The 17,270-nt window shown below is 48.0% G+C and overlaps 1 protein-coding gene across 1 annotated transcript in view; it reads left to right on the plus strand.

The window, feature by feature from the left end:
- Positions 1-17,270, plus strand: part of LOC144791012 (putative cation-transporting ATPase 13A4) — a 315,251-nt gene that overhangs the window by 91,731 nt on the left and 206,250 nt on the right. Inside the window, exon 3 of the mRNA XM_078665643.1 lies at positions 16,847-16,993. Within this exon, the coding sequence (XP_078521769.1) occupies positions 16,847-16,993 (147 nt within the window). The remainder of the gene's footprint in view (positions 1-16,846; positions 16,994-17,270) is intronic.

Below are 17,270 nucleotides of genomic sequence, written 5' to 3' on the forward strand. Positions count from 1 at the left end.
CTGAATATGGAGAGAGGGAACATGCTGAGAACATTGCAAGTTCTGAGTAGGTTTCAGGGAACTCAAATAATTCTTCTTCTGAAGAAGTACAAGGAAGGAGGAAAGAAGTAAATTTACAAGACGCAAGAAGCCAACGTGGATATCTGATTACATTTGCGAAGGGAAGGGTTGAGTTTGTGATCTTCTCGCTGGTCTCTGTTTTTGTTTTTGTTTATTGTATTTTACTATTTAGATGCTTTATGCTCTAATATTTTAGGTGCATTCTAATTCTTGTTATTGTTTTTATTATTTGGTAATTTAATTCGTTTATCTTTTGTTATTGTAACTTTTTCTTATATTTCCTTTTTTTCCAAAGGAGGAGGGATGAGTTATGTTTACATTATGTTTACTTTTGTATTCCACTATATTGAACAGTGGGCAGGGTGAGTGCTCTGAATCCCAGCTTAGTATTCCATGGTGGAGTAGACACCGCGACATTTGGTGGAGAATACGGTATGACGTAGACATAAGTCCCGGTGATGCTCTTATTTGGATTAATTCCTACTTAAGAATCACCTGTTTCTTCATGATCACTCCTTGATCACCTGAACCTAGTGGTTGAGCACTCTAGTACCCCTCAAGGCATCAGAGAGAGCCACGTGCACCAGGAGGCTGAAGGTAGGATGAAAGATGCAAAACCCAACACATGTTCCTGATCTTCAAGGGATCACCCCTACAGTGAGGAGCAGAAGAGGAGAAAGAAAAGGGCAAAGACCAAAAGAAAATCAGAAATAGAAAGACTGGACGAGTTGAGAGAGGGAAGAAAGAGTCTGATTCAATGATAAAGGGAAGAATACTTGTAGAATCCAATAAGTACTATTAATACACAAAAAGCAACTCTATGAGGAAGAAGAGAAGACGAGAAAGAAAAGGGAAAAGACTAAAAGAGGAAAAAATAGATACACAAAAGCAAAAAAATAAAATAAAAGCAAAGACTGGAAGATAAAGACTTAGGGGCATATTTACAAGCCCCTTGCGCCACTTTTGTGTCACTTTTCCCATGTTAAAAAAAACACAAATGTGGCGCATGGGGTTCGTAAATAAGCCTCCTGAATCTTTTGTTGATTTAATCCATTTTTTATTACTACATCAGGAAATATATGTAAGTTATTGCTGAAGTTGATTCTGGTGATTGTACGGTTCATATAAACGATTAACAAGCTAATGAATAGAGATGGGCGAGCCACTGAAAGCGCGGAACAGGCTTGAGCCTGAAGCCTGGTTCCGCGTCAGCTCGAGGGCCTGTTGGAAGCTCAAGCCCATAACGAGCCGATCATTCGTGTGGCTTCTGCCTGCCACCCTCCCTCTAGCCAGGGTGTTGTGCGATGGTCAGAGCTGCTTATTGTGGAACTGGGGAACTGGGGTCAAGTCTCAGCGTCAGGTCAACACACTGTGATTCTGGGCAAATTAATAAGGGCCTCATTAAACCTTTAGTGGTGCAGGAGCCGGCCCCCATGCCCGCGTCCCTCTCCTGCACCCCCAGAGCCATTATTAGACCGCCTGCCGGATTCCGACTGGAATCCAGGTTGGGCGGTCCTGTGGCAGCTGGCCCTTGCCAATGCCTGTTTAAAGGCTCATAGGAAAGCCATAACAGGCACCGCAATGGGAACTCCATTGCAGCTTCCTGCAGAGCATGGACTGTCAATTTCATGCCCTGCAGGAACTGGGGATGCATGCAGACAAGGGGGCACACCATGTGCCCCCCTGCATGCATCCCCTGGAGCAGAGACCACTGGGTGCCCTTTAGGGGCCCCTTTGTTTCCTATCCACCACCCGCCATGAAATTCTTGGCAGAGAGGAAACTCGTAATATTTTTTGCAGGGCCACAGTGGCCCTACTGAGCATATTGCGGCCTCAGGACTGCCGCAACACCACCAGGGATCTCTGACCCCTGGCTATTGCTGTGGTGCCAATGCAGACCAACCACCCAGGTTTGAATTGGTCAGTTGGACCGGCGGCGCCTGCACCGCCACCCTGGCCACAGAGGTCTACCACCCTAGTCATAATAAGGCCCTTACAGCCAGATTCATCAAAGACCCGTTTTGCGAGTCTTTAATAGCGATTCATAAGGAATCGCTATTACAGACTCGCAAAACGGGATTCATGTAGGAATCGCAATATTTATTGCAATTCCTACAGCTTCCTTATTTGCGATTAGCTAATTTCTAATCGCAAATAAGGAATAACTCCCCATTCATTCCTATGGGCCTGAATGGCCTGAATGGGCCTATGGGAATGAATGGGGAGTTATTCCATATTTGCGATTAGCAATTAACTAATCGCAAATAAGGATGCGAATTCAAGGGTGCCAGGGGTGTCCAAAGGACACCCTGTAGCACCCCTGAAATGCAAATGTACACAGATGTTGCGCACACACATGTCCAAAGGACATGTGTGTGTGTAACATGCGATTGAAAAAAATGCACTAAAGTGCTTTTTACTATTTTTTCGCTATTTACCACAAAGACAGACTTCGTGGTAAATAGCGCCCAAAAATTGCGAATTCGCATTTTAAAAATGGTTAATGAATTGCGTTTAAGTAATCTCAAATAGAGATTCCTTCAATGCAATTCCTCGCAAATATGCGATTTCGCTAATAGCGATTTTTGCATTTGGGATGATGAATCCCAAATGCAAAAATTGCGCTCGCAAAGGGCCAGATTCGCAGAATCTGGCCCTCTGCGAGCTGAATTGTCTTTCATGAATCTGGCTGTATATCTCTTCATGGCATTGAATTTCTGTGCCTTTGTGCCATGTAGCTGGTTCTTGTGTAAAGTGCTAATTTAACCTTCAGGTCGAGTTTGCTCTATATTTTAAAAACTGAAAAAAATGCACAGAGAGGTAAAAACAAAGTCTTAACTTAAGGAAAGAGGAAAGGCTACCCATTTATTGGCTTATTTGTACAGAGTGAAACCAAAAACGTGGAAACATTTGGGGCTTCCCTATTTAAACTGTGTAGTCTTAAACAAATGTTTCATTTCACCTAGTTCTTTTTTCTTCATTATCGCATATGGCATCACTTTTTTTAAATACGTTAGTTTGATTTTAAATTTGTAAAGTGCTCGATTGGCCGGCGGCGTCTTGCCTCTGCTTCTGTCCAAAGGTAATGACTGATAGGTTAGGAGTCAAGGCAATAATTCTTTATTCGGTACTTAAAAAGTACCATAAAAGTACAGTTAAAACAGATAAAATCAATGACATACAGTTCGTAACACATGATTGGAGACAATTAAACAAGCAATTCATTCAGCACCGCCCTCTTGAGTTCCGTAGCCTTACGGCAACCTTGATAAAATTCATATTGCAACACAGTGTATGAGGATCAGTAGCCCTTTGCAGGAATAACAGGGCAACCGTGGCATGTTTAAACTTGGCCTGTTTTAAAATTCCTATGAAAAAACTACGCCTAGGTAAAGCATAAAATGGACATAGTAGTACAAAATGAAGGGTGTCCTGCGGAGACCTATTGTCGCAGCCGCAGGCACCCTTCTGCTCAGCAGTTAAGGTAAAACCTGGTGGATCAGCCAGTAAGTGATGTAAAAAGTTGAGCCTAAAACGAGTTATTATAAATCTGTCATGGGCGTTATACATAAGAGCAAGATATGGTTCCATTCCTTCCACTGTTTTCACCATTCTATGGGCGCAGACTGAGTTTTTACTTTCCTCCGAGGTCGCTCTTCGTGAGCCTGCATCGTCCAAGAATTTTATCTTAACTCTCAGTATATCTTGGGGGATAGTTTCCAATGGGTTGATAAAAAGATCCTTACAACCAATTCCCTCAAGTGTGGACTTGACATATTTTAACCAGGGAATGCTCATTCCATTGTCCCTGTCCATACAGTCTCTAATAATCGGTCTGCTCAGGTCTGCCTCGGCTTTTGACAAAATCTTTAGCCAGGCCATAAGGAGTCTGACCTTTATCGGGTCCTCAATGTATACCCTTCCTAGTTCTTCGTGGATAATGTAGGCGGGAATACTTTGTGGGGTTTTGAGGACCTTTCTCAGGTATTTGTTCTCCTCTGTCTGTAATTTCTGAGTGTTGAAAAAGCCCCAAACTTCGGCCCCATATATCACTTTTGAGCAACAGATTGAGCTGTACAGGTTCAAAACTTGTTCTGGCGACCACCGACCCAGCCTGCGTCCATAATTCATGATCGCCCCAGTCTAGGCCACTAGTTTGGAACACCGCTCTTCAATTAAAAATCAAAAATGTAATAGCCCATCAAATAACAAGCCACGGGAAGGAAAGGTCTGTACTTGCCCTAATTTGTGTGTGCCAGTTCTATATGAAAACCTTTTGTAGGGTTTGGTTCCCGCCAGCATGACATATGATTTTGTTAGGTTTGCTGACAGGTCTAGAGTATCCATAAAACTGACAAACCCGTCTATCAGGCAGTACAGTCCCTTAGGGGTGCGGGCTAGGAGCACGGCATCGTCTGCGTACAACAGCATGGGGTCCGGTCGGGAACCTACACAGGGGGGAATCTACTTTTAGTTTGCCTAGTGCCTGATCTAGATTGTTGATATAGAGGGAAAATAAAAATGGGGCTAAAATCCATCCTTGTCTGACCCCGCTGTTACAGACAAAAGGTGCTGTGGTGCCCCCTTCCAGATTATAGCGCACTTTGGCAGTGGTGTTCCAATGCAGGGCTTTCAATATATTAACCAGGCTCTGGTCAACCCCTAATCTGGACATCAAGCCCCACAGCTTCTCTCTGTTAATGTGGTCAAAGGCTGCAGTGAGGTCCATGAACCCAAGGTATATAGCCTGATAGGTTAGTAAATAAAGAACCACAGAGCATATTACCAAGGCAGGCAAAATTCATTTATCACCGCTTTTGCGGCCGTTTTCGGCCGCAAAGCCGTGATAATTTCATCGCTCCCTATTAGCAAGCTGTCGCGACAGCTTTTAGGTGATAGCGAGCGGTTTGGGGCCCACTTTGCATGTCAGCGATATTTATCGCTAATGACATGAAAAGTGGGCGTACCCAACCTGTTAGCGACTGAAAGCAGTCGCCAACATCGCTAACACCTATTTGCAAGGCAGGCAAAGCGATAAAAAAATTCACGCTAAGTGCGAATATCGCTGAAAACTAACGCCTGCTCAGACCAATTCTTAACCTTTTGAATGCTATGGGGATTTTTCCCCTGTGCTGGAAATTCATGAACCCCATTATTCATGACGAGCTGGGCTCGTCATGAGCGTGCGAGGAGGCTACTGCATGACGAGCCCAGCTCGTCATGAGCGTCGAAGGGGTTAACATGTATATCCAATGGGAGTTGGATATTCAGGTTAACACCCTATTGGCATTAGTGCCTGAATATCGCTGGATTCCCAGCCATATTCACACATTTCACCGCTATCGCCGGATATTTTATCGCATTGGAGATAAACGTTGCTAATAGCATGTTATCTCTGCGATAAAATCCGGCAATGCGCGGCAATAAAAAAGATGTCGCTAAGCTTATTTAGCGATAAATATCGCTAGTTGTTGATAATATGCCCCCACGTTTTTAAGAATTTCCCGAAGGAGAGGAGATTTGGGCTCTCCTTCAGCTCCTGAAGAAGGTAGTTCCACAGTTTAGCCGTACCCGTTGTGAATCTTCTCCTTCCCTAAGAGGCTTGTTTCATCTTGGGAGCAGTCATAAATTTGGCTGTGGAGGAGTGAGTGAATCTTTCTTAAAGGAGTGTACCAGACAAATGTACGTCTCAGATATTCAGGGTCAGAGTTATGTAAAGCCTTAAAGGCCATGCAAAGTGCTTTGAATTCAATCCACTTCTTTATAGGCAGCCAGTGAAGGCTGCCTAATGCCTGCGGTGCCGATTGGTGTTTAGTGATACCCAGTAGAAGACGGGCAGATGCATTCACTGGTATCTGTAGTTTGCGGAGGAATGTGTGTTGTGCATTTAGAAAGAGACCGTTGCAGTGATCCAGTTTGGATGCGGCGAGTGTGGTCACTACGGTTTTCTGAAGGTCCTCGGGGATAAAAGGACAAACGTTTCTGATGATGTTCACAGTGAAGAAAACTCAGGAAGTTAAGGCATTAACTTGATCTCCAAATGCCAACTTGCCAAAGAATATCCCTAGATTTGTAACTTTCTTTACTGGAGTTTACACTGGTCCAAGTTCTTGTGGCCACCACTAGAGTGTCCCAAAGGAGAGATCATTGCCCAGAAGAAGAACCTCAGGACACTGGACACTGAGACCACAATTTGTGTATCGTCAGCACAGGTGACGAGTGAGGAACCGAAGGAATTAATGAGCCCGGCCATTTGGGTAATGTATAGATTAAGGAAACACCACGCCACAGCACACTCCTTCTGTGGCTGTGCCACGAAAATCTGGGAAAAAAAATCCTAAACTTATGGCTTCCATTCAACTGACTGTCAAGTAGCATCTTACACACCTTCTTTTCGACAAACATCTACCTTGCCGATCCAAATCACTCTAGCTCTGTAGTGTGTTCTCATATTTTTAGAGTAATTCTTTGTAGTTCTACTGCAAATAATTGTACACGTCTTGCCACTGCCACTGCTGCTGCAATCTAGAACATGTCACCTCTAAATATTAGTACATCGTAGGATGCTTTATACATCTATAAGGAAAGGTTATACTCAATATGTAATAATGTCTAACCCACCCGGGGGTCTTATTAAATTGTGTTTGTACTGTTTAGTTTTGCAATATTTATTAAAATGTATCTTCTTCCTTTTTTGTTTTTAAAAGCTTTTATGTTTGCAATATATGAAAAACAGTATGGGTGAAAGGATAAGCACAGAGAAATAAATGTATATATGAGTAATTGTCCACCAATTCACAAAGTCCGTACGCTCAACCACAAGGGATCTACCGTTAGGAACCCAAACAATCCAGAAAGTCACTATTACAGCTGAAGGAGAGTCGTGTTATTCAAAAAAAATTCGCAGGTTTAAAATTGTTGACTCCCAAAGTTCTTTATTGAAGTCACGTTCATCAAATGATGGCAACAGCGTTTCATCAAAATCAAAGGTTCCAAATTAATCCAAAAGCATAAAGTATACAGAACACAATACAGCCAACGCGTTTCGTCCGGCAACGGACATCATCAGGGCTCCAAGAACAATAACTGTATAAGAGTAGAATCAATGCCGATCTGTATCACTGTACTGTACAGCAGCTGCCAACATAAATAAGGGTAAAAGCCCAGGCAAAGAAATTACACAGTCTGACAAAAGCAGGTAAAAATACACACCATCTGTTTCTTTAACTAATTTGTTTTAATCATGTGTTTTGAATGAATATGTTTATATCAACATTTTTTATCAATATAATTAAATTGTGGCAATTTATCATACAAATTTTTATTGAGTCCTTATCTCCAGACGGTGTGTATTTTTACCTGCTTTTGTCAGACTGTGTAATTTCTTTGCCTGGGCTTTTACCCTTATTTATGTTTACTTTACCCTGACCCAGGAAATTTATCCCTTTCAGGGGGTCCTTGTTACCTCACTACTGTACAGCAGCTGCCTCCAGGCTTCCAATTAAAGTGTGAACATCTTCATTTAAAAAATGTAAACCCTGATCAGGCCTGGATACAGAAATTAGTTCCATCTTTTCAACGTAGAATCACGATTATCAAAACATCTCCTCAAAAAAGCCGGACGAAACGCGTTGGCTGTATTGTGTTCTGTATACTTTATGCTTTTGGATTAGTTTGGATTAATTTGGGACCTTTGATTCTGATGAAACGTTGTCGCCATCATTTGATGAACTTGACTTCAATAAAGAACTTTGGGAATCAACAATTTTGAACCTGCGAACATTTTTTGAATAACACAACGCTCCTTCAGCTGTAAAAGCTTTTATGTTTGTTTCATTTTTAGCTAGGCCTGGGAGGAGTTCGTGGGGTTACGCTATGTGGAGCTCCGCGAAGTGCTGAGAAACTCCGCCATCCTTCATGGAGTTCCACGAGTGCAGGAGTCCAGTACGTCATGCCGTTCACGCTGATTTTTAGTGCCAGGAGTTTCTCCCGTGCTGTAAGATCAGTGGAAATGACATCACACGTAGAGCCAGAGGGCGTTGCTGCTTTCCACCACTCTGCTCCACGCAGAAACGGTCGCTCCCCTCACCTCCCCCTCTTGGTGGTATCGTATGCTTATTTGTGCAACAGCAACTCTTATTTAAAACCATTCTGTGCAGCGCTCGTGACCTGTTTGCCTATCTGTGCTACTGCTACTCTTATATAAATTCATTCTGTGCAGCGCTCGTGACCTGTTTGCTGATTTGGGCAACTGCTACTCTAAATTGAAATCTATCTGTGCAGCGCTCGTGACCTGTTTGCTGACTTGGGCAACTGCTACTCTTAATTTAAACCTATCTGTGCAGCGCTCGATAACGCTACCTGCCCCGCATTTCATATCGCTAGCGCTTTAATTGTGGAGCGCTTCAAGATTAGATCGGTTGTAGCGCTTTGTGGTATTGATTTAGGCAGCGCTCTACAAGTGCAGCCGTGATAGAATATTTGCCCCATAGAGATTCCTCATTGATCGAGCTCTTGTTGTCGGAGCATTTGTTTATTTTTCAGCCATTTTGTTGTGATCCCTTGGCCCGTCCCAGACCCTCCCTGCACCTAGATCCCGCCTCCCAGCTGACCCTCCCACCCACAGAGTTACAGCCTGCGCCCGCCCTCGTGGAGAGCTGTGACCGTCCTGCTCCACGCAGAAACGGTCGCTCCCCTCACCTCCCCCTCTTGGTGGTATCGTATGCTTATTTGTGCTACGGTAACTCTTATTTAAAACCATTCTGTGCAGTGCTCGTGACCTGTTTGCCTATCTGTGCTACTGCTACTCTTATATAAATTCATTCTGTGCAGCGCTCGTGACCTGTTTGCTGATTTGGGCAACTGCTACTCTAAATTGAAATCTATCTGTGCAGCGCTCATGACCTGTTTGCTGACTTGGGCAACTGCTACTCTTAATTTAAACCTATCTGTGCAGCGCTCGATAACCCTACCTGCCCCGCATTTCATATCGCTAGCGCTTTAATTGTGGAGCGCTTCAAGATTAGATCGTTTGTAGCGCTTTGTGGTATTGATTTAGGCAGCGCTCTACAAGTGCAGCCGTGATAGAATATTTGCCCCATAGAGATTCCTCATTGATCGAGCTCTTGTTGTCGGAGCATTTGTTTATTTTTCAGCCATTTTGTTGTGATCCCTTGGCCCGTCCCAGACCCTCCCTGCACCTAGATCCCGCCTCCCAGCTGACCCTCCCACCCACAGAGTTACAGCCTGCGCCCGCCCTCGTGGAGAGCTGTGACCGTCCTGCTCCACGCAGAAACGGTCGCTCCCCTCACCTCCCCCTCTTGGTGGTATCGTATGCTTATTTGTGCTACGGTAACTCTTATTTAAAACCATTCTGTGCAGCGCTCGTGACCTGTTTGCCTATCTGTGCTACTGCTACTCTTATTTAAATTCATTCTGTGCAGCGCTCGTGACCTGTTTGCTGATTTGGGCAACTGCTACTCTAAATTGAAATCTATCTGTGCAGCGCTCGTGACCTGTTTGCTGACTTGGGCAACTGCTACTCTTAATTTAAACCTATCTGTGCAGCGCTCGATAACGCTACCTGCCCCGCATTTCATATCGCTAGCACTTTAATTGTGGTGCGCTTCAAGATTAGATCGTTTGTAGCGCTTTGTGGTAATGATTTAGGCAGCGCTCTACAAGTGCAGCCGTGACAGAATATTTGCCCCATAGCGATTCCTCATTGATCGAGCTCTTGTTGTCGGAGCATTTGTTTATTTTTCAGCCATTTTGTTGTGATCCCTTGGCCCGTCCCAGACCCTCCCTGCACCTAGATCCCGCCTCCCAGCTGACCCTCCCACGCTCCGCCCCCTTCCACTATCCATTTAAGACAGATGGACCTACGCGCAGCGTCCACGCGCTGCGGTCGCGCCGAAGGTGCGCCAAAGGTAAGCCCGTCTACGCCCGTCCGCGCCTGGACCGCGCCCAGCGCCATACCCCCTGGTCCCCGCAGCACCCAACCCACTAGAGTCACATATGACGCCACAACTCTCCACGCCCTCAACCCCGGACGCGCATCACAATGTTGCAATGCCACCCCAGGACGTACTCACGGCCCATTCGCCTGCCTCCCCTGCAAGTTCAACTTCTTCAGAACCCTCACCAAATACCCTTCCTCCATGCACAGTTCCGACTCTAACCGCATGAAGTGCATCCTGCTTAACACCCGCTTGGTCCACAGACACGCCACGGAACTCTGGGACCTACTCAACACTGCATCACCGGACATCGCCTTCCTCACAGAAACTTGGATGAACACATCTTCAGCACCCGACATCGCCATAGCCATACCGGATGCTTACAAGATTACCCGTAAAGACCGCACCAATCAAACAGGAGGAGGCACCGTCATCATTCATAAGAACACCATCAAAATCACGACCAGCTCCGACGATAATCTCGCTACCGCTGAACATCTCCACTTTCAGATCCACACCAACCCTAGGACCACACTCAGAGGCACCCTCATCTACAGACCTCCAGGTACCCGCACTCAATTCAGCGATGACATCACGGACTTCGTCAGCCCACATGCCCTCGCCTCCGAGAACTACATTCTTTTAGGAGACTTCAACTACCACCTTGAAAACAAACACGACAGCAACACCACCACCCTTCTGGACAACCTGGCCAATCTCGGACTCAAACAACTTGTTGACACCCCCACCCATGTAGCCGGACACACGCTCGACCCCATCTTCACCTCCAGCAAGCACATCTCCTTCGATCGCACCACAGCTCTCCACTGGACGGACCACAGTTGCGTCCACTTCAGCTACAAAACCACCCTGACCCACAACCGCCCACAACGTATCCCTCGAAGAAACTGGAACAAAATCACCCCCGAACAACTCCTCACTTCACTCAACCAAATCCCTCATACCCTCTCATCGGACCCAAACCAAGCGGCCACCAACCTCAAGCAATGGATCACCCTCTGTGCTGACGAATTAGCGCCCTTGAAAAAGCACCAGATCAAATCAACCAGCAAAAAGGCCCCCTAGTTCAATGATGACCTTAAAAAATCCAAGAAGCTATGCCGCGCCCTGGAGAAAACATGGAGAAAAAACCCAACCACCGACAACATGTCCACCCTCAAAGCAGCCACCTGTAAACACCACCAACTGATTCGATCAGCCAAGAAATCTGCACTCAAGGATCGTCTCGACAACAACAATCACAACAGCAAGGAACTCTTCAACATCGTCAAAGAATTCAGCAACCCCACCGCAGCATCTAACGACATCACTCCCTCCGAAGACCTCTGCGATGCGTTATCCTCCTTCTTCTACAACAAAATTGCCGACATTCACAACAGCTTCAAGAACACTCCCAGCGCTCAACCCTCCCCACCCCCCTCAAATCCTGCTCCGCCATCTACCAACCTTAGCGCCTGGAACCCAATCACCACTGAAGACACCATCCGCCTAATGAACTCCATCCACTCTGGCTCCCCTACCGACCCTTGCCCCCACCACATCTTCAACAAAGCGGACTCCACCATCGCACCCCATCTCCGAGATGTCATCAACTGCTCGTTCAACTCTGCCACCTTTCCAGATATCTGGAAACACGCCGAACTCAGCGCCCTCCTGAAGAAACCGACAGCAGACCCCTCGGATCTCAAAAACTACCGACCCATATCCCTCCTCCCATTCCCGGCCAAAGTCATCGAGAAAGCCGTCAACTACCAGCTCGCCGCCTTCCTTGAATCCAACAACTCCCTCGATCAATCTCAATCCGGGTTCCGGGCCAAACACAGCACCGAAACTGCCCTCATTGCAGCGACTGATGACATCCGAACACTACTGGACAACGGTGAAACAGTGGCCCTCATTCTACTCGACCTCTCCGCCGCTTTCGACACAGTCTGCCACAGCACCCTTGTACAACGCCTCAGCAGCATTGGCATACAAGGAAAAGCCTTGGACTGGATCACCTCATTCCTCGCTGGGAGAACTCAAAGAGTCCGACTTCCCCCATTCCACTCTGAGGCTACTGAAGTCATCTGTGGCGTACCACAAGGATCTTCACTCAGTCCCACCCTCTTCAACGTCTACATGAGTCCACTCGCCTCCATCGCGCGTCATCACAACCTTAACATCATCTCCTACGCTGACGACACCCAGCTTATCCTTTCCCTTACCAAAGACCCTAACACCGCCAAGAACAATCTCCACGAAGGCATGAAAGAAGTAGCCGAATGGATGAAACATAGCCGCCTAAAACTCAACTCAGACAAAACGGAAGTGCTCATCCTAGGATCTTCCCCCTCTGCCTGGGACAACTCTTGGTGGCCTTCCGCCCTGGGCACAGCACCCACACCCACAGACCATGCCCGTAATCTTGGCTTTATCCTAGACTCATCTCTCTCGATGTCCAGACAAGTCAAGGCAGTCTCATCCTCCTGCTTCAACGTACTTCGCATTCTCAAAAATATCTTCCACTGGATCCCCCTCGAGAAAAGAAAGACTGTCACCCACGCATTGGTCACGAGTCGACTGGACTATGGTAACACACTATACGCCGGAATCACTGCTAAACTACAGAAAAAACTACAACGCATCCAAAACGCGTCAGCGAGACTCATATTAGACATTCCTCGCCAAGACTACATCACCGGACACCTAAAAGACCTCCACTGGCTTCCCGTCAACAAAAGAATTACATTCCTCCTTCTCACCCATGCACACAAGGCCCTTTACAATCTAGGACCCAAATGCCTCAACACTCGACTGTCCTTCTACAAACCCACCGACAACTAAGATCATCCAATCAAGCCCTCGCCGCTGTCCCGCGCATCCGTAAATCCACCATGGGTGGCAGATCCTTCTCCTTCCTTGCTGCCAAGACCTGGAACTCACTCCCCACTCACCTCCGTCTCACTCAAAACCACATCTCCTTCAGAAAAGAACTCAAAACCTGGCTATTCGACAAACAATGAACCCCTTCCCGAAGCGCCTTGAGACCCTCTGGGTGAGCAGTGCGCTACACAAATACCCGAACTTGAACTTGAACCTGAGTAGATTTTCTAGTCGAGTGGCCGTTTCCTCAACACGAGCAGCAGCTTTCTCAACGCAAGCGGTAGCGACTTGCCGTGACCGCCCACATGCAGAAATCTCACCAGGAGGAGGTCTACCGCGTGATTTCTCTCACTTATGCTCACCAACTTAATGTTGGCGAGCCTGGTAAGAGTAAAAACTCAGATTTGCAGAGTTTTTGTGAACTCCACGCGGGGCACAGAGTGGGCAAAACTCAGCGAACTCCTCCTGCAGGGTGCAATTCTTCGCCCACCACTATTTTTAACTCTGTTAACGTTTGAAGGATTTGCAAATAATTGTACAGGAGTCAATGCCTGTCAGAGTGTGGGGGCCCTTTATAATTGTAAAAATGAAATAATTGTGTATTTGTCGGAGATCCTGTGTCTGTTTGGCCTGTTTGCTCAGGTCTACTTTCCAAATTTAGTGCTTATTCACCCGCTGCATTTCAGGTAACATTACAAATGAAATAGACATGATCTGAGGCCATTACAATTTTAGCATTCACAATGTGAAATAGAAAGGAAACTTGTCATGATTATATTATTGATATAAATGATACATCAAGCACTTCACAGACCTACGTCTGCACAGGCCCAGAGCGAAGTTAGGACACCAGGCCTGTTGAAAAAAATACATAGCTCTGCATTACTATTGTAGCACTCCTGGGTAACTCCAGCATTCTCAGGAGTAAGTCAGGGCAAGGCTAGGAGTATTCCTTGCTGAAATGTATGGGTAAGACAGTGGCAATAAAAGTGAACTTTTCATTTAGACTTTGGCGGACAGGAGATCTGCCGCACCCAGGGCCGGACTGGGAACGCAAACCGGCCCCGGCAATTGAGTCTGGCCGTCCACAGCTGCTTTTGTTACAGGGGGCGGATATTGCAGCTATGTTGCAAAACCGGTCCCTAGTAACAAAAACACCCTCCAAGGGTCCAAAACCGGTCCTCCCCCTGGCGACCCACCGAGGAAACGGCTGGTTCCCACTATGGCCAGTCTGGCCCTGGCCCCACCAAGCTAGCAGCTCAACTGCACATGTGGAGGACTGCAGGATTTCTGCTGGAAACATCTGACCTCATGACTCCACTACCAATGGGCAATCAGGGAACAGTCTTGGTCACCCTAGTTAAGGCTTGGTAAGAATCACTAGAATTGTCTGCCTGGGGCCCCTATGCAAGGTGTGGTGGTGGCTGTCGGAGAAATATAACAATGACTTCAGTAAATGTAAATCCAGTACTTGTATAGCGCACACATCACCCCAGAAGGGGTATCTCGGCGCTGGGGCCGTTGGGAAGATTAAGCGAGCTATTGCCCAGAGTCGCATGGTGCTGCCGCCGGTGCCGGGGATCGAACCGTGATCTCCAGCGTCCAGCGTCAGTCGCCCTGGCCGCGGCGCCACACCGCTTCCTCTTCCAGTACGCGGGGTGAACAATCCCAGTGCATCAGGGCTGCTGTTTTTTCTGTTTTTAAGTAACAAGGACTCACTTAGGGAGTTTGTTTTGTGAAAGCAAAAAACAAATGTTGTAGAAAAGCTGAAACAAATACGGCGCCTCTTGGGGGCAGTTCAGTGCTGTCAGTGGGTAGTTGAGCTGGTGACACACGGATCCCCCCTTACCTCACAGAGATCTGCAGCTCTGGCTCGGGGTCCTTCACCAGGACAGCAGAGGCCGGGCCCCCCTGACCTGCCTAGACACCTGTCCACAGGATGTTACCCCACAAGCCACTATGGGGCTTATTTATGAGAGCCCTGCAGCACTTTTGTACCACATCACCACGTAAAGTGGTGCATGCGTGACCCAGGGCTCTCATGAAGATTCATGAAGCCGCGCACACCCACCCTGTGTGGCTTTGCGTGGCCTCATAAATCACGAGTAAGGCGACGCAGTGCAAATCGCTTCATTGCCTGGGAGGCGTTCCATGGGTTTTGCGGTGGGGTTCCCACGCAACCCCCCATGGAATTTGACGCTGCCACAGATTTACAAAGAGATGTCAACCTAGGGATGCGTCAAATCCGTTGGCCTCTCTGTCCATGTGTGCCTCATTCAGGAAGAGGAAAACGCCTCATAAGATTGAGGGTGCACAGAAATAATCCGGCAACCATGCAAGGAGGCACCCATACACGGAGGCAACCATGCACGGAGGCACCCATGCACGGAGGCACCCATGCACGGAGGCACCCATGCACGGAGGCACCCATGCACAGAGGCAACCATGCACGGAGGCACCCATGCACGGAGGCAACCATGCACGGAGGCAACCATGCACAGAGGCACCCATGCACAGAGGCAACCATGCACGGAGGCACCCATGCACGGAGGCACCCATGCACGGAGGCACCCATGCACGGAGGCACCCATGCACAGAGGCAACCATGCACGGAGGCACCCATGCACGGAGGCAACCATGCACGGAGGCAACCATGCACGGAGGCACCCATGCACAGAGGCAACCATGCACGGAGGCACCCATGCACGGAGGCACCCATGCACGGAGGCACCCATGCACAGAGGCACCCATGCACGGAGGCAACCATGCACGGAGGCAACCATGCACGGAGGCACCCATGCACGGAGGCACCCATGCACAAAGGCACCCATGCACGGAGGCAACCATGCACGGAGGCAACCATGCACGGAGGCACCCATGCACAGAGGCAACCATGCACGGAGGCACCCATGCACGGAGGCACCCATGCACGGAGGCACCCATGCACAGAGGCACCCATACACGGAGGCAACCATGCACGGAGGCACCCATGCACGGAGGCACCCATGCACGGAGGCACCCATGCACAGAGGCAACCATGCACGGAGGCACCCATGCACGGAGGCAACCATGCACGGAGGCAACCATGCACAGAGGCACCCATGCACAGAGGCAACCATGCACGGAGGCACCCATGCACGGAGGCACCCATGCACGGAGGCACCCATGCACAGAGGCAACCATGCACGGAGGCACCCATGCACGGAGGCAACCATGCACGGAGGCAACCATGCACGGAGGCACCCATGCACAGAGGCAACCATGCACGGAGGCACCCATGCACAGAGGCACCCATGCACGGAGGCACCCATGCACAGAGGCACCCATGCACGGAGGCAACCATGCACGGAGGCAACCATGCACGGAGGCACCCATGCACGGAGGCACCCATGCACAAAGGCACCCATGCACGGAGGCAACCATGCACGGAGGCAACCATGCACGGAGGCAACCATGCACGGAGGCACCCATGCACGGAGGCACCCATGCACAAAGGCACCCATGCACGGAGGCAACCATGCACGGAGGCAACCATGCACGGAGGCACCCATGCACAGAGGCAACCATGCACGGAGGCACCCATGCACAGAGGCACCCATGCACGGAGGCACCCGTGCGCGTTGGTACAAGGGTGCCTTCGTTGGCGCTAGGCTGTGGAAACGGCTCCAGCACAGGAAGAAAGGACAGGAATGCACCGTATTGCTTAAATACAGACCATTCACGCCCTATCACATTGGCGTAGGGCGGCACAACAAGATGACTTGCTGCCCTGCCCTACACCACAACGCCACCAATGAGGCCCTATGTTTAAGGGCTAGTGGCGTAGCGCTGCGCTGGAACATTCATGCATAAGTACTGAGACAGCGATGGGTGATTCTGAATAAATGGAACAACACCGGCACATCCTTGTCTGATTCTCTCAATGTCTTCTATTTCACTAGGATGATTTTAAAAAATATTTCAAGAAAAAGGTGAGGTGGATCTGCCTGACGTCACTAACAAGTGCCATGAGCTGCGACACGGACACGCAGATCATTGCAGATGGAGACTCCATCTTGAACAAAGTCATCTTAAAGCCGGAATTTAAGGTAAGTGATGTTTGAACTGGTCCAACCTTGTGTTAGATTAGCACTGTGTACATTTCAGACCTACAATCTCCCTGTTTTGATTACTGATTGCTTCCTTTGCTCTGTCAAACTCTGGATCTGAAGAGCCATTTACCTGTGAGGAGAAAATTTTTATATTTTCAAAATATGGGGCTAACTCAAAAACGCATTAATTAGTACCTGAAGGGGTACTTCCTTAGCACTATTCCCTGGACTCTTAAATGCCTTTGTAAATTAGCCCTAAATCACAAAATTGCTC

This window comes from Lissotriton helveticus, chromosome 11 (genome assembly GCF_964261635.1).
Source record: "Lissotriton helveticus chromosome 11, aLisHel1.1, whole genome shotgun sequence".
Lineage (NCBI taxonomy): Eukaryota > Metazoa > Chordata > Amphibia > Caudata > Salamandridae > Lissotriton > Lissotriton helveticus.